At 35.4% G+C, this 23956-nt stretch overlaps 1 protein-coding gene across 28 annotated transcripts in view; it reads left to right on the forward strand.

The window, feature by feature from the left end:
• Positions 1-23956, forward strand: part of PTPRK (protein tyrosine phosphatase receptor type K) — a 404892-nt gene that overhangs the window by 364070 nt on the left and 16866 nt on the right. For 6 of the 28 annotated variants that reach the window (XM_087972104.1, XM_087972136.1, XM_087972175.1 and 3 more), the window contains 11 exons: positions 260-295; positions 3330-3341; positions 4721-4905; positions 6353-6440; positions 8238-8314; positions 8511-8528; positions 11167-11203; positions 12996-13093; positions 14659-14775; positions 16242-16411; positions 18815-18950. In XM_087972104.1, the coding sequence (XP_087828230.1) occupies positions 260-295; positions 3330-3341; positions 4721-4905; positions 6353-6440; positions 8238-8314; positions 8511-8528; positions 11167-11203; positions 12996-13093; positions 14659-14775; positions 16242-16411; positions 18815-18950 (974 nt within the window). The remainder of the gene's footprint in view (positions 1-259; positions 296-3329; positions 3342-4720; positions 4906-6352; positions 6441-8237; positions 8315-8510; positions 8529-11166; positions 11204-12995; positions 13094-14658; positions 14776-16241; positions 16412-18814; positions 18951-23956) is intronic. The other 22 variants (XM_087972119.1, XM_087972193.1, XM_087972251.1 and 19 more) reach the window with 11 other exon arrangements.

Raw genomic sequence — 23956 nt, forward strand, 5'->3', positions numbered from 1 at the left:
ATCTAAGCCTTTTCTCCTTAGCTTTCAGGAAGAAAATGCTTAGATTATAACTAAATTCAACCTGTATACATTTATTGCACTGTTTATTCTGTAAAAAAGCAAACATTGTTTTCTACAAAGTGGTTTCGTATTTCCTGTTTCGCGAATAAGATGAATAGGCTTTGCTGTATGTTCCAAAAAGTCTGTACTTCTTTTTTTGTTCTTAAAAATAACAGTTGGAGGCAATGAATTTTTTTTCATAAGCTTTGTTTTCCCACAGTGCCCAATGATCCACTTGTGCCGACTGCTGTGTTAGGTGAGGACCTAGTCCTTCATCTTCTTTTCCTTCATGACTTACAACCCTTGTGAATGAATATGTTTATTGCACGTCCAAGCACTTAGTTACAGATTTTAAAAAGTAGGCCTGGTGCTGAGCAGAATATGTAATATTAGGTATATACTGAGCCGTGGTGGCACACTGGTTAGAATGCAGTATTGCAGGCTACCTCTACCGACTTCCAGCTGTCTACAGATCAGCAGTTCGATTCTGACTGGCTCAAGGTTGACTCAGCCTTCCATCCTTCCGAGGTCGGTAAAATGAGGACCCAGATTTTTGGAGGCAATATGCTGACTCTGTAAACCACTTAGAGAGGGCTATAAAGTACTATGAAGTGGTATATAAGTCTAAGTGCTATTGCTATTATATTCAGCTACAGGCAGTCCTTGACTTAGACCACAATAGGGATCAGAATCTCCCTTGTTAAGCAAGGTGATTGTTAAGTGAGTCATGCCTTATTTACGACCTTTTTTCCTATGGTTTTAAGTGAATCACTACAGTTGATGGGTAAATCACAGGGTCATTAAGAGAATGTGGCTTCCCCCATTGATTTTGTTTCTCAAAAGCTGCCTGGTAAGGTCGTAAGTGATGATCACATGACTTCAGGATACTGCAACCATTACAAATACATGCCAGTTGCCAAGCACCCCAACTTGGATCACATGACCAACTTGGATCACATGGGTGGAGGGTTTAGATATTATATTTGTGATGACCACTTGTCACTTTTTTCAATGCTTCAACTGGTTCACTAAATAATTGGTTGCATGTCAAGAGCTAACTGTATAGGTTTCATTTTCCAACAATACTAATGTAAGCAAGAATTTTCAAGAGCTGAAAGATGAGTGCGTAATATGCAGTTCCACCTGATGTGGTACTAAAACAACTCTGAGAACTCTGCCCAGAAATATTAGATCTTGGGGATTTGTAGTTCAGCAATATCTACAGCAACAGGTTGTTTCACTACCAGCGACATGAGCTGTAAGTGAATCAGAACTAGATGATTTCATACCAACTCAGGAAAGACGACCCTGGATTTGAGGGTGGAGGGTTTAGATATTGTTAGCTTTGTAATTTATAGCTTAGTCAGTGGCAGTGCTCATGAATTTTTGTTTATGTGTTCATGCCTATAGACCTGGTTCCATTTTAAGATAGGGATTAGTAAACTATAGCAGGGATGCAAGCATTCCCAAGCTCATTTATGTGGTTTTTGGAACCCACTCAACTACTATTTCTGAAAAATGATGGCCTTTCTTTTACCAACCCCCCCCCCCTCCCCTTATTAAACTATGGTGGAAATCTTACAATTAATTTAACATAGTTCTAAAGCCTCCTTTGAAATTATGTGGGTAAAAATAAAAAATTCAGCTCTGCTCATATTTGTGATTGTCACAAATTTGTGTCCTACTGCAAAACTCAGTCTTCCAGTAAGTTGCTCTAGCTTGCCAGTTTAGACCAACAAAGGTTCTCCCCACAGTAAAGGAATATTACGTAGCCCATCTGGTATGGTTGCTTGACGACATAACTTTTCTTCTGCAGTACATAATCCATTCTTTTTAAAAAACGATAGCATGGCGCTAATTAGGCAAGGTGGTGTAAAGTTATTCTAGATCATCACTGCTCTGTAAATACATGGCAGGAAAATTTATACTTCCAGGAGTTAAAATAATGTTAGATGTGGTGGCTATCTTCAAAAAGTCTCAATTTGTGGCTCATTGTAGATCTTAAACAGCATGGGAGTCAAGATTGAACCCTATGATTATTATACCAATCTGTCATTCATACGCTCACCAAATAAAATGAATATGTGGTATATCAACCCCCATCTGAAGCAGGCAATCCAGAAGGATACCACTGGTATCAAGGACATTTTCCAGGAGCAGAACAAGCATTCTGGGCAGAATGCCAAATCATTCCAAGACATTCTGGGCTGTTCCAGGATCAAATATGTATATTTTTAGAAAGCTCATGAATATTGTGATGATACATAGCTTCAACAAGTACAATAGGAGGAACTATGCACTTTAAATAATAAGAACTATGAATTACTTAGTGTCATAATACTTTTCTAAGAACAGTTCAAGCTGAAAAGTATACCGAATGGTATATTATATACCATTGGAGACTCTGTTCAAAAATATCTTAAATGGTTTTAACTACTTCACTTTTCCTCTGTTCCCTTCTAAAACCTGTAAAACATCCTTCTAAAACCTAATACTAAATAGGCTTGTCAGTTTGAAATCTATACTTAGTTTTCTTTTCTACTTGTAAGATCCATCCAAAGTTTCATGTCAGATCTCCTCTACTTAGCTTTAGCTATTTAATAATTAGTGAATTATGATTTACAACCCTAAGCGATCAATAAAAATTAAACTAAATGATTCAGTGTTGTTTCCTTAGTGCTTTTTATGGAAGGAGGCTTACTCTAGTAGTATGGCACTAAACAACTATATTTGATATGACATTAGTAATAGTAGTAGTAAGTAAGGCACTAAATTATATTTGATATTTGACATGACATTATCAGAACCTCCAAGTAGGCAAAAATGATTGTTTTGACATGCAAAGGTTAATCTATTAGAACTTCAAAGAGCAAACCTAGGGCAAAACTGACAGATTGACAGATTCAGCAAACATTCCCATCCCTGTATTAGTTTTTGTTAACTTTTTCACCTTCATGTGAAGCAAGATGACTTAGCTAGAGGTTGTGGGTGTTTGCACTTGACTTATATATTAGTTAAATATATGTGGTCTCTAATAGTATATTACTCTTGTTGTTTTTCATTAATTAAACATTTTGCATGTGAAATATAATTTGAAGTATTTCTATTAACATGTGCTGATTAAAAATAGTATGAAGGATTTCAAAAATGAAAAAAATCTACCTCAATATCTCCATTATAATTTTTCTAGAACTTGTAAGCTTGTTTAGTGTGTTCATAACATGTAGCTAGCTGGTTTTAAATGTGTCTCAGATATTTTATTTACTTTTACATGCTTCAATGTGGTCCAGTTCCTATAAGTGGTAAGTATTGGAGAAAATGCAATTTAAGTTGACCATGAAATTATTTTTATTAGGTTATATGTGACATAAATATATGAAATATTGTATTTATTGAGATCTTGACTTCTTACTTGTAGTGTAAGTTAATTTAATAAGGCATGTATAGAAGAAATTTTCAGTTGAATGGGTTAGGGTTCATGGAAGGCATTCATGGGGTGCAGTAGGATCTACAAGCCCTGTTGCCTGTATTCAGAAAACAATGTTGATGACTCTCTTCAAGCCATTCCGAGGGTATTATAATCAATGTATAGATTAAGGTGAGCATCTGCAAATCATGCATGCTCTGTTACTTATAACAATAAAAGCTTTTTTTTGTGATGCTTCAACAATCTAGATCAGACAGGTCTTAGTCCATTAATTTCCAAAGATATATAAATTACCATAATGCGGCAGTCATGAACCAAACAAAAATTGGCAACTTTTCTGAAAGTTATTTTTCATCTTCACTTTAATTAACTGGTATGAAGATAGCAGAATATTTAAGTTTTAAGTAAGCCAATAGCAAATGGGGAGGTACAGAGGTAGTTAAAAACCCCTCTAAACCCAAAGAACAGTGGTATGCAATTATATAATCAGTTAGTGTCATGAGACTCGAAAGTTGAACTGCAATTATAAACACTTTCAGGTTTTTCAGTGTATGAATTAAAATCAGGCTTTTATTCAACACATACCTGTGTCTATTCTAACTCAGACTGAAAACTCAGTTCAATACATTTGAAGTCTCTGAGTGTTCATTTTAAACATTTTATATATATATAAAATGAGAGAGAGAGAGAGAGAGAGAGAGAGAGATTTTTATTTTTATTTTTATTTGGCATATAGCCACTCCAATTATGAACCATCTGTACAGCTTACAGTCCTACCATGCATTGACAGAATTTAAAAATCTAAGAGCATTGAACTAGCAAAATCCTTTGTTGAATAGGCATTGGAATCCACAGTCATTCACAGGGAAGGTCTCCCTCAATTCAGGCCACCGCCTTAAAGGCCTGTTAAAGTAACCTTTCTTTGTTTTCTTTCCTAAGTATCACTCACCGTTGAGTCATGCTGAATCTCTAAGGGGATGTTCTTCCAGATTGGGGGGAGGGGGTTTGCCAATGATTGAGAAAGCCAAAGAGAGATGCCTTTCTCTAACAGAGGGAACATGGAGGGAGCTCTTTCTCCTTGATCAACGTGGGGCAGCTGTTTGTTGCTTATGCTTTCTTTTGAAAGAGTCGAAATATCACCCAGATTTTTGCAGAGTGCTCAAATGAGCTCATGAGAAGATAGGCTGGAGCAGGAGTATTTCAATTTCATTGTTGCTGAAAACTTTTCCATTCTTTGGGCTCTTATAACCACAGATGAAAACCACAGTGCAACAGCAGAGTCAAGTCGTCTATTAGATGTGCCTCGTTATCTCTGCGAAGGAACAGAATCTCCCTACCAAACTGGCCAACTGCATCCTGCTATCAGAGTAGCGGATTTGCTGCAGCACATTAATCTCATGAAAACATCTGACAGCTATGGTTTCAAAGAAGAGTACGAGGTAACAATGACACATCATTCATTTCACCCTTGACCCTGGTCTTCCCCCATCCCCTGGATGTATATTCTCCAATGGGACACATCCATAGCCAAGAATCATCAATCATGCTCTCCAGTAATAATCTTGCGCGCCAGAAGCTTCGGTCTCCTAGAAATTATCTATGAAGCATTTAAGGAATGCACTACTTCCCCTACTCCCTTTCTGCTGGCAACTCTAAAAGACCAGAGAAATATTTTTGAGTTGACAGTGATGAGATACAGTTCTGATGAGACCATTTATCCATGTATATGTGTCACATGTGTCCAAGGAGACCTTGGACAAGTTGGAATGAAAAGTGTATGACCTGTCTAGACCAAACATAGATCCTTGAATCCTAATTCAGAAAGTCTGGTTTTAATTTTAGTTGATCAGCTAGTTTTATATAAAGGAAATATGTATATATCTTTTAACATTTGATTTTAGTTTTTGCTATGTGAGTTACTAATTCATTTTATCCACATAAAACAAAGCAGGTATGACTTTTAAAAACATGTTTTGTTTGTTTGTTTGTTTGTTTATTCATTGTGTTACAGAGAAAGGCAATATACAGGATAAATACTACAATATACATTTCCTGATGGATCCATTAATTACATGGGAGATTAGTAAAACAAAAACAAAAAACCGTTGTCACCAGTAACCCCAAATCACTGTTACGTGATTCCAAGCTCATATTATATGCAATATTGTCACCCTGTAATTGAAATTATTTTATATTTTTATAACCTATTTTCAGTTGTTGGCTTCAAGAAATGCTACATTTGCTTTTTATCATTGCCCTGGAAATACAGGTAGTCCTTAACTTACAAATAGTTGCTTAGCAACCATTCAAAGTTACAACAGACATCCCTCCCCCTCACAAAAGAGACTTACAATACAGTTCCAAAGTTCTGACAATCAGTCCCACCCCTTGCAGTCACATGACCGATGGTCACATGGTCCCAATTTACAATGTGTTTGCTGAAAACTAATATTTGCTACCAGTTTTTGCCAAAAAAACACCCCACCACTTAATAAACATTGTGATTTGCTTAATGACCATTAATAAAAAGATAAAACAAGGTTGGCCACATGGGTGACCCACTGCACCTCCCACTACTGGATGCTCTGAGCATGGAGCATGTGGGAGAAACAGGGATATTAGGATTCATTATTTCCCCACCTCAAGCCTTCTTGTGTTTTCTAGAACCTTTCAAAACTTCCAGGCACTGGATTTGTTTCTGCCTGGCAGAATATTTCCATGTATTTATACCAGGAAAAGCTTTATATGTTGTTACCTAACTCCAAGTAAAACAATCAAACTCAGAGAAACCAAGAACCCAACTGATGTTCTAACAATGTTAATGCAAAATGTGTCAGGATGAATAAAATGCTGAAATAAATATAAATTATCTCTTTATTTTGAAAGAGTTTCTTTGAAGGACAATCAGCTTCTTGGGATGTGGCCAAAAAGGACCAAAACAGAACGAAGAATAGATATGGGAACATTATAGCATGTGAGTTAAAAACAGATAATCATGAAGATGAGTGTGTTACATCGCTGATTGACAAAACCTAGACAGCCTATTATTATGTCTACCCATCCTACACAGTAGTTAAGTGATGTGTTTCTTGGTGGTTAAAAATTGGAATATTTCTCCCTAACCTTAGTCCATTGCTTTAACTACTCCATAGCGTTGCCTCTGCCAATGCTGAAGAGATTCATAGACAAAAATTTTGTATTTCCCAGAATCATAGCATAGAAGGGACCTTACTTATTCCAGCAAATGTAGACATGCATGACTGATGGCCATTCAGCCTCTCTTTTAAGCTCTTTAGTCAAGGAGAATCCACAACCTCCCTAAATACCTTCCATTATTGAATGGCCTTTACTATTAGGAAATTGCTCCTGATGTACAACCAAAATCTCCTTTCTTGTAAACCCATTATTCCACACACTGCCTTCTGAATCAAGTGTTAACAATTTGGCACCTCACAAATACTGAGGAAAGCTGTCATGCCTTACCAAGATTAAATATGGCCAGCACCATCAATAGTTTTTCATAAGTTTTTTCTTCTGGGTTCTTTGTCTTGTTTCTGAACATGCTCCATATTCTCAGTATCCTTGCTAAAATGCACAAGTATAGACAATGTAATTATTGTCTAACTAACCCAGAACAATGAGGAACAATGATATCTCTTGATACTGATGCTATATTTCTGTTGATGCAATTTAGGATTACATTTATTATTTTGAGAGCTCCATCATACGTTTGCCTCATGTTCCGCTTGTGTGATCCACCAAGCATGAACTGCTCTCCAGTATGGTTCACCTTCCTATACTGTACACAAATGAAGGAGTTTGCATTTGTCCTTGTAGAAATTATGTTGCTGATTTGCTTGTTCACAAATTTGATTGTCATATTTTCTAACCCCTAATCCAAGTTAAGTTATAAATATATTTAGCAATACAGAGCCTAGAAAATAGTTGCAAGATATCCCACTTGACAGGGACGTGGTGGCTCAATGGCTAAGACACTGAGCTTGTCGATCAGAAAGGTCAGCAGTTCGGTGGTTCGAATTTTTAGCGCCGTGTAACGGAGTGAGCTCCCATTACTTGTCCTAGCTTCTGCCAACCTAGCAGTTCAAAAGTATGTAAAAATGCAAGTAGAAAAATAGGGAGCACCTTGGTGGGAAGGTAACAGCGTTCTGTGTGCCTTTGGCATTTAGTCATGCCAGCCACATGACCATGGAGACGTCTTTGGACAGTGCTGGCTCTTCAGCTTTGAAATGGAGATGAGCACCGCTCCCTAGAGCCTGAAACGACTAGCACGTATGTGCGAGGGGAACCTTTACCTTTTATCCCACTTGACACTTCTAACTGGAATGGAGCCACTGATATACAGTACTGTTTCAAAAGTAGCTACAATTGGGGCTATATTTCCCTTAGAAGAGAAACTCCATTGGGATGAGGTCATCACTGAGAAAGACCTCTTTTAGTCTTTCTGCTCTTAGTGCTTTAAAACCAAGGCAGGTTCTAAAGTGTGTATATTCTTCTGTTCACTCATTTCATTCAATTGTTCCACAGAGTAGATACAATTTCTATTTTCTTTTGGCTCTAGCAATTTTAGGTTTCCCCGGCATTTTAGGTTTCCCTGGCATTTTTGAGCAGACTGGGAAAGGGTTGCCAGCATTGCAGGTCAAATGGGGGTCTACCTTTTTCCTCCTTAAATAAGGGAACCTTTAGCCTTTACATTTCACACTCATTTGTTTCTGCTGTATATCATTCCAAACACGAAACCCGTTTTTTGCAGATGATCACTCCAGGGTGATATTACAACCTGTGGAAGATGATCCTTCTTCAGACTACATTAATGCTAATTATATTGATGTAAGTAGATTGTATATCTTGCTTTTTTTTCTTTCCATCTTCTCTCTGTGAAACATTTTTGCATGCAATTCCTATGAACTGAATGAGAGCCTTCTTAATATTATGAACAAAATGTACACTTTTCCTTGTCCTCCGTCCTAGTACTCACTGACATTGTTGTGCTTTCTTTCACATCTGACTTTGATTTGGGCTGTAGATTTGGCTGTACAGGGATGTAAGTACCACTATATGTGAATAACAGCATCCTGTTATGACTATTTAATATAGTGAACATTCTCAGTTGCTTTACTGTTCTAATTTTTTTTATTACTAGATATATGTGCATGCCTCATTAATGAATTTCATTTATATATCTAGTCTTTTTAATGTTCCTTTGTGCTCTTTTTCTTTTACCTACATTTTAAAAATATCCTTAGTCTTTTACAGTGATCATGAAAATCATTAACTAAATCAATGAAACCTAACCCTTACAAGACTCATTTTTGCTTCTTTATTACTCTTTTTTTGCATTGTTTAGTAATTTTTATTTTGTATCCCATTATTTTTGTGTGAGAAGCTGGATAATAGAATATAGTGTGTTGCTCTTGAAATGAAACCTACTGATGGCCTGAAATGGATAAAGGGAGGGCTAGAGTTGTCTCCTGTTCTCAAAGGGAATTCATTTGAGCAATAGTGCTCCTCCTACTAATCCTATTTCTAATGCAAGACAGGAATCCTCCACTTGCAATAAAACTGAAATAATAATAATGAGTTAACAATGGTACTCAAGCTTACAGTTTTGGACAAATACAAATGAACATATATAACCATGAAAGCTATAATGCAGTAATAATTACTTAGATTATAGTCAAGGCTTGTATATTTGATAATTTAATTCAATACAGAATTTCAAAATATCTGATGTGTGTAATCATCACTGGTGTACTTAGAAAATAGTTTTCTAGACAGGTGCCATTACTTGAATGGAGCAATTATCACTCAGGAGATACACCCACCAATAGTTTTTAATAAAAGGATTTCATAACTATGTCCCTGATAATTTGAATGAATGCATATGCAAGATTATGAGTTAGAGGACAATATTACTCTGTGTTTACAAGACCTCAATTTTATTTCAGGATTCTGCTGAAAGCTGTCATCTAACTCCTTGAGGGTTTCATTTCTCTGCAAGAAAATGTTTTCTTTCCCTGCTGTGTAGTGCATTCTCAGGTTGATCTAGAATTTTGTAGGATTTTTGCCCAAGGATCCTGACTTGCCTTTTGTCTTACATATTATAGTTGTGCAGCAGTCTTGATTTTAAAGGGCGCCATTAGTCATCAGGACCTTAAAGTTGGTATATTTAATTCATGGTATTTCCAACAGATATGACACGCATCTGTACTCCAAATCACATTTTCTGTTTGAGTGCAGATTACTGCACAGGTACAACACACAACTCTCTGTTTTTTCTGAAAATCTCAGGTTATTATGGGACTTGTTTTGGATGTTAAAAAACAAGGAAGCCATGGGCTGGTAGGAGCATTAGTGACTAGTAATAGGCATTTCAATACCATCGGCTCCTCAAAACAAAGTTAATATTTGCAATACTATACCAAATCCATAATTCTCAATGATTTCTCTTCCTTTCAAAAATCCATCAAAAAAAGATGTCTTCCCTGTCAAACTGAGTAAGAAGTGATGGAAAAACTGAAGAAGCAATGTTTCATATACATTGCTTTATATATGCATTTGTCAATAAGGCATCTTTGGGAATTCTTTTTCATAATAATTACGTTTTCCTTTGACCAACTGAGTGCAATGTGTTTAATACATGAAAATTATACAATGCTGCTTCTAATTCTACATTTAAGTAATAGAATTACTGAGGATAACATGTTTACATGTGCCAATACCATAGTTATTTGTTACGCTAATAAGACTAATTCCTTGACTTCCCAAAATTATATCATATAATTAGCAAAAGCTTGATGAAATAATATTCATGAGATTCAGTAATTTTTTTTCTTGTTTCATATTCTAACCATTAACCAATCATGGTTAACTCTTGTTTACTTTATTTTAGCCAAGAGGTCAACAAATCCATTTTTAAAGTATATGTATATGGAATCCTTCCCTGCATTTAATAATTGTACTGTAGAGAAAGTTCAGTAATAGCATATATATGTGTGTTCATCTTATGTGTACACACAATCTCTTAAATTCTAAACTTTGTTTTATGTAATTGCACAAAATTGCAGTATTGCGTGTAGATTTGCAATCTGTACACACGTATACATTGTCCAGCTCTAATGTTCAGCCATTCTGCTTACTTATTATGGCTCTATTTTTTTCTGGTGCATTCATAGTGAAATTTTTTTGCTAATGGCTTGGTTGTTTTGTGCTTAATATCTAAAATAGCAAACAAAATTTTGTCAATCTGTATTTTTTTTTAAGTGAAGGCAAATCTCATAGTTGCTTAGGACAATTTCATAGTTTTCTGAATTAGAACCAAAAACAAATTTGAAATTCAATAAATAACAACAGTTATGGATTTCACAAAGCAGAATTATTAGGAAACAATAAGCCATTTCATTTTTATGTACACAGTATACATTTACAGGAACTTTTCGTTTGGTTCTAAGTGCCATTGTCCAAAAATAACACTTTGAAATCAGCTGGGCTTATTTCACATCCAACAATGCACTTCGATGTTCTGGAAATGATTGAAACTACGTTGTTGAATATGGTTGATTGGATTAGTCACTACTAGCCTAATTGTAAAGAGTATATAGGAACATTTTGGTATGCCTTCATTTTCCCAATTTGATTACAGTCTGTAAGTTTTAAAAATCAACCTATGTTTGTTTTTATAGGGATACCAGAGACCAAGTCACTACATTGCAACCCAAGGTAAGAGTTTGTAGAAATATGTGCAGAACTGTAAAATTCATAATAAATATTGTAAATTAGGCATGATTTTCCAAGGCACTCCTCTGGATGGCTATATCACCAATGCAGACAAAAAAGAGAGAAAAGTTTAATCTCTATTTTTGTGAATTTGGTGAGAGAGAGCCTTGTTTGTTAATTGCATTTATATCCTGCTACTATCAAAAATGACTGTTGAAAGATTACATATGTAAGCATTATTTGATTTCTGAGAAGTTTGGATTATAAATTAATTAGTATGCCTATTTTATTTAGTTAAAAAAATGGGTGAAGAATTGCAGTGGGGAGGGATACTGTTGAATTCCAGTGGTGTGATCTTGAAAAGAGGCTCCCGCCCTACAGAAAAGGAGCCTTCAGGGTTGGTCTCTGATGCCATCCAGTATCCTTTATCCATGCTGACCAACCAAGCACCTTGGCAAATATAGGACACGTGAACACTAGCTCTCTCCTGGTTGTGGGTATTCAGAAGCAGCACATTGTTCTTGAACTAGGATGTTAAGGCAGGGTGACTGGTATCAATAATCCTATATACACTTTGCCTTATAAGCAAGGAATATTAACAAAAGCTAATGAAAACAAGACTTATGATACATGAGTACCAACATTCAAAATGGAGGGACCAACACAGATCAAATCCTCATATTTTTCCCAAATGGAAATAAGACAAAATGCTTGTTGGCTTATAATAAATCATGGTAACAGATAATTAAGTCAAATAATAAATATTGTTATAACATTTAGGGCTGTGCAATGCTTCTTCAAAGTATTCAAATACTTTCTGTGTCCTTTTCCAATATTATAAGTTCTCATGGGAAAAGATGAAGCTGCTTTAAAGAGTTGCTGATAGGTGCACTACACAACCTGAATAGTATGATTTCCCAAATGTTAATGAGCCCATTCTAAAATTCCATTATTATTATTATTATTATTATTATTATTATTATTATTATTATTATTATTATATTTTTCGTGAGATTCACAGCCTTTGGGGCTGGTTGATAGCTGAACAGCTCAAGTCCTAACCTAGGAACTGTTAAAGGAGGATAAAAGCTGTTCCAAGTAGGGTAGTTTTTTTTGTAGAATCATAGTATTCAAGTCTAATACATTCAGAATTTCCAAATAGTAAGGTAGCCCTTTAGGTATTGCTCAAGGGCTCAGGTTACAATTGGGATAACACACAATTTCTTTTTCCAAAGTCACTCAACTTCAATTTGTAAGTCCCAAATACTTTGTGATTTTTTTCTTGCTGCGTATGTACAATTCATGCATCACCAGGTATTGCAATGTCAATGAACCAAACATCATCATCATCATCATCATCATCATCATCATCATCATCATCATCATCATTATTAGTATTAGTATTAGTATTAGTATTAGTATTAGTATTAGTATTATTTTGCACTAAAGCAGCTACAGGAGCTTAAACTTTATTTTGATTTTTTAAAATGAATAATCTGGTTTCTGCTAGATATTTCAATACTAATTATTAATGTGCAGAAGTTTTTGAAAGATTACTGAAATCATTCATACCTGCCTTGAATACCTGACAGCTATTTTAAAGATAGTAGCTTTATAGCAGGGGTCTCCAACCTTGGCAACTTTAAGACTTGTGGACTTCAACTCCCAGAATTAGCTGGCTGAGGAATTCTGGGAGTTGAAGTCCACAAGTCTTAAAGTTGCCAAGGTTGGAGACCCCTGTTTTATAGGGTTTTGTTTTGTTTTTTAACTCATTTATAAGCATTTTCTTTGCCAGGTCCAGTGCACGAGACAGTCTATGATTTCTGGAGAATGATATGGCAAGAACAATCAGCCTGCATTGTTATGGTTACAAATTTAGTTGAAGTGGGTCGGGTAAGTATCTCCTTAGAAACGCCAAACCACATTAAAATTTGTAGTTCCATTGCTAAGAAAAACAGAAGCAAAGTGGAGAAGAACAAATGCCAAGCTTTAAGTGACCAATACAGAGCCAAAATTCAATACCTCTGTTTGCAAGTCTGTAATCTGGGCTTTGTGTTGATGGAAAAGAAAAATGTGAATGCAAGTGCATATGAGATTTGAGGATTTTTTCTGGATATCCGTTCATACTCCCACACCATTTGAAGGGTGTGCATCGCTAAATGTCCATGGAGATTCCCAGTCATCTAGGTCATGGTTGTCCCAAAGGTGCTTTTTTTCAGTAGGCAACTGGAATTTCTGGTTTTTCTTTGAAGACATTTCGCTTCTTATCCAAGAAGCTTCTTCAGCTCTGACTAGATGGTGGGGAATGGAAGGATGTATACTCCTTGTAAGGAGTATACCAGCTGTCTGCAAGGAATATACATCGTTCCATTCCCCATCATCCAGTCAGAGCTGAAGAAGCTTCTTGGATGAGAAGTGAAACATCTTCAAAAAAAACCCAGAAAGTCCAGTTGACTCTTGAAAAAAACAAAACCTTTGGGATTTGAGGCTTTTGTTCCTCTGAAAAAGAATTTCTATAATTCTGTTCATCCTGTTGTGCACTGTTCTGGGTGCACTGCTCACACACATAGATTTTGTGCCTACACATGGATGGCTGGGAAGCACAGAGGTGAAAAAGGACAAAAAAATCACAATCTTGTCTTCCTCTGGTGTGAAAAACAGAAATAGGCTGAACCATCTCAACATAAAGGCGGCTCTAGATTTACAACTGGCGACCAGAATTTCCATTGCTAAGCAAGGTAGTTGTTAAATGAATCGCATTCAATTTTACAACCTTTCCGCTACAGTTGTTAAGTGAATCACTGCAGTTATTCAGTGAGTCACTAAGCGAATCCGGCTTCTCCCATTGACGTTGCTTCTGGGAAGCTGGCTGGGAAGGTTTGCAAATGCATCTGAGTCCAGGAATCTGCAGCCATCATAAATGCATGCTGGTTTGCCAAAAATCACTGGAATTTCGTTCATGTGTTTGTGGGGATGTTGCGCCGGTTGTAACTGTGAGGACTGGTTGTAAGCTTTTTTTTCGGTGCCAAGTGGTTGAACAGTCACTAATTGACTGTCTGTAAATTGAGAACTACCTGTGGCACTACTGAGTTATCTACCTTCTAGAAGCAAATAGAGAATTAGGTAATAAACATATGATGTAATCAACTGCAGAAAAAGTTGAATAATTCTTTTGATGATATATTTTCCTTTACAATTAAAAGTAAACACAAAATAATTGAGTGTTAAGTAAAAATGGATGGGTGATCTTTAATGATGTGAAAGCAAGGTCATAATATATGAAATAAGAAATATATGGTAATTGCTTATTCCACTCTTATTTTTTTCACCATTTCCCCCCATATTTCCATTTATGAAATACACTCTGCCACTAAATAAAAATAATGATGTGATGTGTATGATCCAGTGATTCTTCTGGTTTCTTTGTTTGAGAAATATTTCTATCATGTTGATCATAGGTTAAGTGCTATAAGTATTGGCCTGATGACACAGAAGTTTATGGGGACTTCAAAGTTGCTTGTGTGGAAGTGGAACCACTTGCAGAATACGTTGTCAGGACATTCACCCTTGAAAGGGTAAATATTTCTGGATTAGATCTTCCTATTATTTAACTGAAAACTGCTGTACATTTAGTTCTTTATGATAACCAGAAAGATTTATCTAACATATTCAAGCCATTCTTTAATCAGCCCATCACTACAGTACTTACAATACCTGAGCTGTAACACACTCATTCTGCTATGCCTAAGCTGTCTAAATCAGGTGTGTCAAACTCACGTCAGGTGCTGGCCACGCCCACACCCAGTTTGCAAAGGGAGGGAAAGTCCCGATATGTCACGTGATGATGACGTGACAACGTGAGTTTGACACCCCTGGTCTAAATTGTTTTCCATTTATACCTCTTGTCGATTTAATTTCCCTCTTATTTTTGTTTCATTGTATAAGCAGCATCTCAAATGTCTATTAATTTTATTATAATAACTTTCTTGGTCGTATTTTAATTTCTTGTTATTTCATAAAAAAACAAAATACTTTGAAGTATTTTGCCATCAGTTCAAACGTGTATCTGAGAATAATGACTGGCATATTCCATATGGTAAATAAACGCAAACAACATGCCATAGTTTAGCAATACCTTCTGTCTATCTTATCTACCTATTATACATACATACAAAGATTCATGCCCTTTGGAACATACATCCCCTCCCTCCCAGGTGAAATCTGCTCCCCCTACTGACCTACTCTAAGGGCCTGAAAACCTGGCTCTGCCAATTGGCTTGGGGTTCCAATGGGAGACTGCCATACTAGAGGGGGTTGATGGATTAATAACGGATCCTACCTTACCTCCTGCACACCTTATTCCCTCCCTCTCCATCTTTTTACTATAACATATTTTTTTGCTATATATATATTTGTCCTGTTTTATTGGTTTTAACTTGTAAGACACCCAGAGTTGGCTTATGGTGAGATGGCAAACAAATTTAATAAATAATAATACATATATGCAGACATATTCTGTTCATACATACACTTAGAAATATTCATTAAAAAATTTAATATCATCTTTCTTGGATGATAATTTGCTAGGTAACCAGGTTTCAAGTTTTTTCTTGGGCATAGTTACATATAATTTAGACCTTTTCTTCAGTTATTTCACTGGTTATCCACACTTACGTATATATCCACACTTACTTAGTCTTCCTTTATATGCTACTTGGTTCCTTATCATTTCAGTACCAAAAAAAAAAAAGAGTTGCATTATAGTCAGATGAATATTGTTCCTATGTTTATAGTCTTGTAATCTTATTTATAGAAAATGGATTATGAATTATAAATGCCTCATTCAGACTTAAAAGGAAGCAAGATTTCTCCACAAGAAGAATTTGGTGATTAAAAATCAACTGAAGCTTGCTTTTTTAGTCCTGCATACATTTTAACCAGTTTAAAACAAAAACTATCACCTTTTTAAAAATTAACCAAAAACTAACTTACTCATGAGATGAAAGAAAAATACTCTTGTTATTATTTTCCATTTTGACAGAGAGGTTACAATGAAATCCGTGAAGTTAAACAGTTCCATTTTACCGGCTGGCCTGATCATGGAGTACCTTACAATGCAACAGGCCTTCTTTCATTTATACGCCGTGTAAAACAATCTAACCCACCAAGTGCCGGGCCTATTGTTGTGCATTGCAGGTGTGTAGAAAAGAGGTAGATGCATTTTCTATCATTCTCAATGTGTGCATGATCTGTCAAGTTTTGTGACGTGTTGTGGTGTGATATGAGGTGAATGGATCAGATGGCTTGGCTTATTATTTCCAACTGACTCTTTTGATAGATAACTCCATGATCCAATTTCCAAGAATGTCTGGTTCAGTTTCTGTGTTCTAAAGTTATATGGCCCAGGGGTCTCCAACCTTGGCAACTTTAATACTTGTGGACTTCAACCCCCAGAATTGAAGTCCAAAAGTCTTAAAGTTGCCAAGGTTGGAGACCCCTGATCTGGACTGTTTTAAATATTAGTAAGGCATCAGGTTGCTTTAGATCAGTGTTCCAACCTGGGAAATCTCCATATATAGTAAATTATACTATTATGAACTATGTAGTTGGCAATTGCTTGTTTTTATAGGCTACATAAAATAGTCTATATAAACAACAGTTTTACTTCTTAATAAGTAGGAAAATAATTCAAAAGAAGAAATGTATAAGTTATTGGTGAATCTAAACTGCCAGTAACTATATAAAAAAAAATTAAGCATTTTCCCTCCTTGCTACTTTTTATCCTACATTCAAGACCTACAACTCGCTTTTGAGAATTATTAACATATTCCTTTGCAGGTAATAATAAACAATACTAGTTTTTTTTATTATTTCCTTCGCTTATTTTTACCTTGTTGTAGACCTTTGTAGTATCACACATTTGGATTTTTTTAAAAACATAGAAATTAACAAAAGTTTTGTCAGTCTGATCTTATATACTAGAGTAACTTATTTAGTGCATATTTTTATTGTAATAGATAACCTTCACATTTTGGTTAGCAAGCTAGTTAAGTATGAACCTGAATATAAGTGTTGATTGTTAGCTGGCTTAAAACTATGTTCAAATAATGCTCTTCATTAACTTAGAAGGAAGTATCAAATGACACTTCCACTCTGGACATGTATATACTGACATTTTCTATAATGACATAGAGGTGTAAAGGATGCTTATCAAAATTTGATAGGCTAGGTAAAGTAAAGAAAATTCAGAAATATCTTAAAAATTCAAAGAAATTGGTTGGAAACAACAGAATGAAAATTAGTTAATCAAAGCTCTTATTCAGGAAAAAAAAAAACAAATCAAATAGATACCTAAACTGAAAAGGAGGATTCAGGTGGGGGGAAAAATCAGAATGGGACAATGAGGACAAACTGGGGGCTGTCAGCATTTTCTTGATTAACAAGGCAAAAACCCTGTGGAAACATGAAATCTGAGAGTAGGTTGCCTATAGCAAAAACATGAGGCCATTATGAAATAATTTCTAGGACTGCTGAATATCAAATGTGAATTCTGTTTATATTAACCTGTGTTCAGATTTCTTTTGCCAAGAAGCAAAACTGTTTTTAGTAGGAGATAACATTTCCATCTGTTTCTTGTTTCACTAATGGCCTGAACTGATATCAAGTTGCTTGCTTTTCATTGAATGAAAACCAAATTTCACAGAGTCTAGAAACTAAGTCTTATCAAGAGGAAAAGTTTTGCTTTGCTTTGAAGAGGAAAAACTAAGAGCTATCACAGATCCCTTCAAAATAGCTAACATTAATACTGTACTTTATATTTTGTTCTGGATAGGAAGGCATGGAATGCTAGTAACTGATGTTAGAAAAACATTCCTTATGGTCAGGACAGCTTGAAGGTAAAAGTAATTCCCCAGAAGGATAATTTGCTTCCCTACACTGGCAGTGTTGAAGCAAGATATCTTGATTTGGATTAGGATATGGAACCAGGCAATGAGCTAAATGGTACCTTTCAACTGCATGAATTATGAATTTAGCTAAAGATATGCCATATATATTTATATGGGAATGGCTTTTGGAAAACAAAACTCTAATCAGACGCAATCTCTTTCGAAAGGCTAGAACTTTAGAGAGATTTTTTTAAAATAGAATTGGTCCCATAATGAAATGCAGTCTATAAATAAATGAATGAACAAAGAAAAACAAAAATCAGCCTTTTAAATACTACTCTCAGAATTAACTTAGTGAATATTTTATGAACAAGTTATCCTTGTTGAAAACTTCTTGAAAAGATTTCCGTTGGAAATGTCTGTGTCAGTTTAACAGGGAGAAATGAGAACAGTGCAGGAAAACTGTTTAAGTAATACTAATATGTCACTTAACCAATTCCAAGCCAGATTTTCTTTTTTTCTGCTTTGCAAAGTGATTACAGTATGTTCAGCAATAACACTGAAAATGTCTATCTAATTATGTCTTCACTTTGGCTAAAAACAATTCCACTTTCACAAAGTAAAACACTGGATTTTTTAAAACATAAAATTAGACATTAGATTTCTGATTTATTTGGGATGCTTGTAATTTTTTTAAAAAATATGTATGTTTTCTTATTTATTCTAGCGCTGGAGCTGGCCGAACTGGATGCTATATTGTAATTGACATCATGTTAGACATGGCAGAAAGAGAAGGTGTTGTAGACATCTACAACTGTGTCAAAGCCTTACGTTCACGCCGCATCAACATGGTACAGACAGAGGTATCGTGCTGTTATGAATCAGTGATCCAATTCTCATGTGCATTTTTAGTCATTTGCCTTTAAAAATATTCTGGATCTGGCAAGTTACTAAGCCAAATGTGCAACTGGTTCAAGACCAGCTAAATAAAGAATGTGAAGCAAGAACAAGACAGAACATTTTGTGGAGGTGGGGAAGGAGATAAAACCAACCTTTGTTCATTTCCTTTCCAACCATCCCATCCGTTTCATATATTCCAAAGCTTCTCTCCTTAAAACATTGTATTAAGGGTCATCTATGTGTTTATATATATGCCAGGAATACATTTACACAGAAACTGTGAAGAGAAATAGTTGTTGCATATCAAATTGTAATTACTTTTTACCAATTTTATAGTCCTTTTATTTCTCCGTGTGTTTCTCACTTTTCAGGCAATAGGTTATACTGTATGTCTTATGCTAACACTGCAAAACAGTCATTATTTTTAGATGCAATATAATGTGGGTAAGAGGTTATCTTGGCACCAGTCCAACCGATGTTGAGAGTGTTGCAAAAGCAAGCTCAGCACTGAACTGAACTGAAAGTTGCATCCAACACAAACAAAATAAACTGCTAGCAATACAAACACATCAACTTCATTTTACGTTTTTTTTCTTTTATTTGGAACATATCTTTGGCACTTTATCCTTATTTCCCAGCAATGCATGTGGTTTTTGTATAGCTAGCTAGAAAAGATTTTGCAAAAATAAAAAAAAAAATGTTCCAAATAATGAGATGGGCAGGATACCTCCATTACAAGGCAAGATTATAGCAGTTGGAGCTCTACAGCTTAGAACAAAGGAGCACATAAAAGTGAGATAAAATTACACATGATGTGAATATCACACTTTTTATTCTCTTACCTGTTAAAACTCAAGGTCATCCATTGAAACTGTATACAGAAAAATTTAGGACTAAGAGAAGGAAATAATTTCTCATACTAGACATCCATAAACTACATACTGTGGTTTACAACAGTAGTTGTGAAAATAGCAGCTAATTTGGATGGGGCTCACAGGCAACTGAGCAGATTCAGGGAAAATCAGGTTATCAATAGCCATTAATATTGATGCCTGATCATTACCTCCTAGAGTCTAGGACCTAGACCATGGGCAATACATCATAAATGTTGATTGCTAAGAAGCAATATTGGAAGAATGTTCCAGCAAAAGATGTTCCTATTGGCTACTTTTGGTGCAGAATACTGGACTGGACTGATTCAGTGGGGCTTCTTACATTGTTAACCAAAATGCCTATGATCCTGTCCTGAAGACTTTAAAATTAAAACAGAAAAAGCACTGAAATTATTATACATTGACACTTAATCATATCAAGTTAATTTTATGATGTATCTCAGGAGGGAAGCACAAACATAAGGAACATATCACAATATCAGACTTCTATAATCAGAATCTATCAGAAATAGACTTTTTCTGTAGTCCTTCCAGGGGTGGGATTCTACCAGTTTGCATCTATTCGCTAGAACCGGTTGTTAACATTCTAAGCAGTTCGGAGAACCAGTTTTTGGAAGAAATTATTGACCTAATCCTGTAAGGAAGACAAGAAGGAAACATTCTGGTGTTGCCTACAGAAACTGCCTCTCTGTTAACCCTTATTACATTCTTGGCAGGACTAGACTTCCTATCTCAAGAACATCTCTAGAGTTTTATTCCCCTCCTTTGTTGGTACTTTGCTTGTGTGGAGTGACCATTCAAAGTTACAATGGCACTGAAAAAAGTGACTTATGACCATTTTTCACACTTACGACTGTTGTAATATCCCCAGTCATGAGAAGCCAGGCGAGGAGATGCGTGCCTCGATGTGAGTGATATTGAGTTGGCCACGCCCAGCCAATAATATGACCACCAAACCATGTCCACCCAGTCACATGACCACCAAGCCATGCCCATCAACTAAGCCATACCCACAGAACCGGTTGTTAAAAAATTTGAATCCCACCCCTGAGTCCTTCTTGACCAATTCTTTCTTTGAGCCTTCCTAAATTGCCTGCACTCTCATTTTTCCCATTTTTTTAGATATGGGGAAAAGAACATAGTTTCTTTCTAGTCAGTGGAATGTCAACAAAAAAGGGACACTATGTATGGCTTACATCATCAGGATTTGCCGAGAAGCACCTTCAGCATTTGTTGAGTTTGCAAATTCTACAGTAATTCTTGATTGGGGAATTTTTCTATTTCTTTTTTTTAAGTAAACTTTATTAATTTTACAGTTAAAACAGACAAACAACACGTACATAATGTGAAAGAGAAAAAAAGAACAAAAAAGGAAAAGTAGAAAAAAAGATCAGAAAACAGTTAAAAACACTTTCGTCCTCGACAGTTTGTAGGACCTTATTTTCAACCTTATCTTAAACCCTCAATTGATTCTTGTGCGAATATATATATATATATATATATATATATATATATATATATATATATATATATAATCACGACTACAATTATAACATATCTTCTTTTGCCCTTTATTGTTTAATCGATCTTTGTTCTATCCATTCGTACCAGCAGTTCCAGCTATCATAGTACATTGATGTATCTTTTCCTTTTAATGCCAAAGTTGATTTGTCCATGTCCGCACAATTTGCTATTTTTTGAATAATCAATTCCTCTGATGGAATATGAGGTTGCTTCCAACATTGTGCAAAGGCCAGTCTGGCCGTTGTCAAAATATGTACTATTGTATACTTCGCTTTTTTTGAGATTTGTTTATTAAAGATCCCTAATAGAAAGAGTTCTGGTTTAAATTCGATCTGTTCTATTGTCATTTCCTCCAACCATTTTCTAATTTTCTGCCAATATTTTTGTGCCTCTATGCAAGACCACCACATATGGAAGAAAGTTCCCTCCTTTTTTTTTTTTTACATTTCCAGCAATTCAGACTCATGTTGGGGTGCATTTTCGCTAATCTCGAGGGGGGAAGGTGCCATCTGTAAAACATCTTATAGGCATTTTCCTTGTAGGCTGCCAATTTTGTGGTTTTATTATTTCTACCCCAGATTATTTCTACTCCATTCTATTAAAGTGATACTACGTCCTATATTCCTACTCCAGGGTATCATATTCCCTTTGACAATTTCTTCCTCTAATTCTGCCTCTAGTAGGTAATTATAAAATTTTGTTATATTTTTTTTTGTCTGGGCCTAATAGAATTTTGTCTAGTTGCTGAAGTTTATTATTGATTCCAAATTCTTTCTTATCCTGTTTGTATCTACTCTGTACTTGAAGATATGCCCATCTGTCAATTTGTACTCCCTGGTCCTGAAGATCTTGCCACAATTTCAAATTTCCTTGCACATCCAATAAGTCCTTGTATAATCATCTTACTAATATCCAAGTTATTTGGGTGGATCATCGCTTCCATTGTTGGAATCCAGATTGGTATCTTTAAATAATGTTTTCTCCTTATTTTCTTCCAGTTAGTCAATAATGCATCTCTAATTAAGTGTCTGTGAAAGTATTTTTGGGTGGTTTTCCCGATATCCCATAGGAAAGCATGTCACCCCCTCTGTAGATCATGGCCTTCTAAAACTAACATTCTCTTGTTTGTTAAGTTCACCCATTCCTTCAACCATACTAAGGAGGCCGCACTATAGTACAACTCCCAATTTGGAAGGGCCATCCCTCCCCTGCTCTTCATATCTTGCATTGCCTTTAAATTTATCCTTGGTTTCTTCCTTTGCCAAATGAATTTTGCGATTATTTTATTAAGTTCTTCAAAATACTTTTTGTGTACTTTAATTGATATCGTCTGAAATATATAAAGAAATTTTAGAAGAATAGACATTTTAATCGTTGCAATTCTACCTAATTGTGAAAGTTGCAGTTTACCCCATGTTTCTAAATCCTTCTTTACCTGTTGCAATAGTTTGTCGTAATTAGTGTTTTACAATGTGCTGTCAGCCATATTCCTAAGTATTTAACTTTCTTTATCAGTTGAAATCCCATGACCTTTTCTAATTCTAACTTCTGTTTTCCTGTTAGATTTTTGGTCATTAATTTCATTTTCCTTCTATTAATTTTTAATCCTGCAACTACTCCAAATTGTTTTGACTTGTTCATCAATTTTTGTCCTCTTTCAATTGGCTCTTCAATAAAAAAACACATGTCATCTGCAAATGCTTGCAGCTTATATTCTTCTTTCTTAACCTTTAATCCTTTTATGTCTGGATTCTGTCTAATATATGTTAATAATGTTTCCAATGCCAATATGAAGAGCAGGGGTGAGAGTGGGCAACCCTGTCTGACTCCTTTCTCTATTTTTATTGGGTGGTTATATTCCCCATTTATCGTAATATTCGCCTGTTGTGTGTTGTAGATAGTGGTTATAATATTTTCAAATTTGGTGCCTAAATTCATGTTATAAATTCTTTGGATTAAATTCAATTAAAGTTATCGAAGGCCTTCTGTGCATCTAAAAACATAAAAGCTATTTGTTTCTCAGGGTGGGCTTCATAAAATTCCAGAACATCTAGTACTATTCTTAAATTATTCCTGATTTGGCTGTTCGGGAGAAATCCATTTTGGTCTTGGTGTATCAGGTCATTCAAAATTCTTTTTAATCTGTTTGCAACAATAGAAGTGAATATTTTATAGTCCATATTTAACAAGGAAATTGGCCTGTAGTTTTGTATATATCAGGGGTCCAAGTCTTCCTTCGGGATCAGCGAAATCAATGCCCCCTTCCATGAGTCCGACATTCTGGCTGCCAATAGGACATCGTTAAAAACTTCCACCATAAGGGGTCCTATTAGTTCTCCTATTGCCTTGTATAGTTTCCCTGGGATCCCATCTGGTCCCAGAGATTTACTATTTTTCTGATTCTCTATTGCTGTTTTCAATTCAGACCAAGTAATATCTTTGTTTAATAATTCTTTCATCTCTTCCCCAATTACTTTATCCTTCATTTTATCTAGATAGTTTCTTATCCTATCCTCATTGATCTCCTCCTTTTTATATAAATCTTCAAAATA

Source organism: Notechis scutatus, chromosome 1 (genome assembly GCF_049901735.1).
Source record: "Notechis scutatus isolate UNSWTSFEM ecotype Mainland chromosome 1, rNotScu1.2, whole genome shotgun sequence".
NCBI lineage: Eukaryota > Metazoa > Chordata > Lepidosauria > Squamata > Elapidae > Notechis > Notechis scutatus.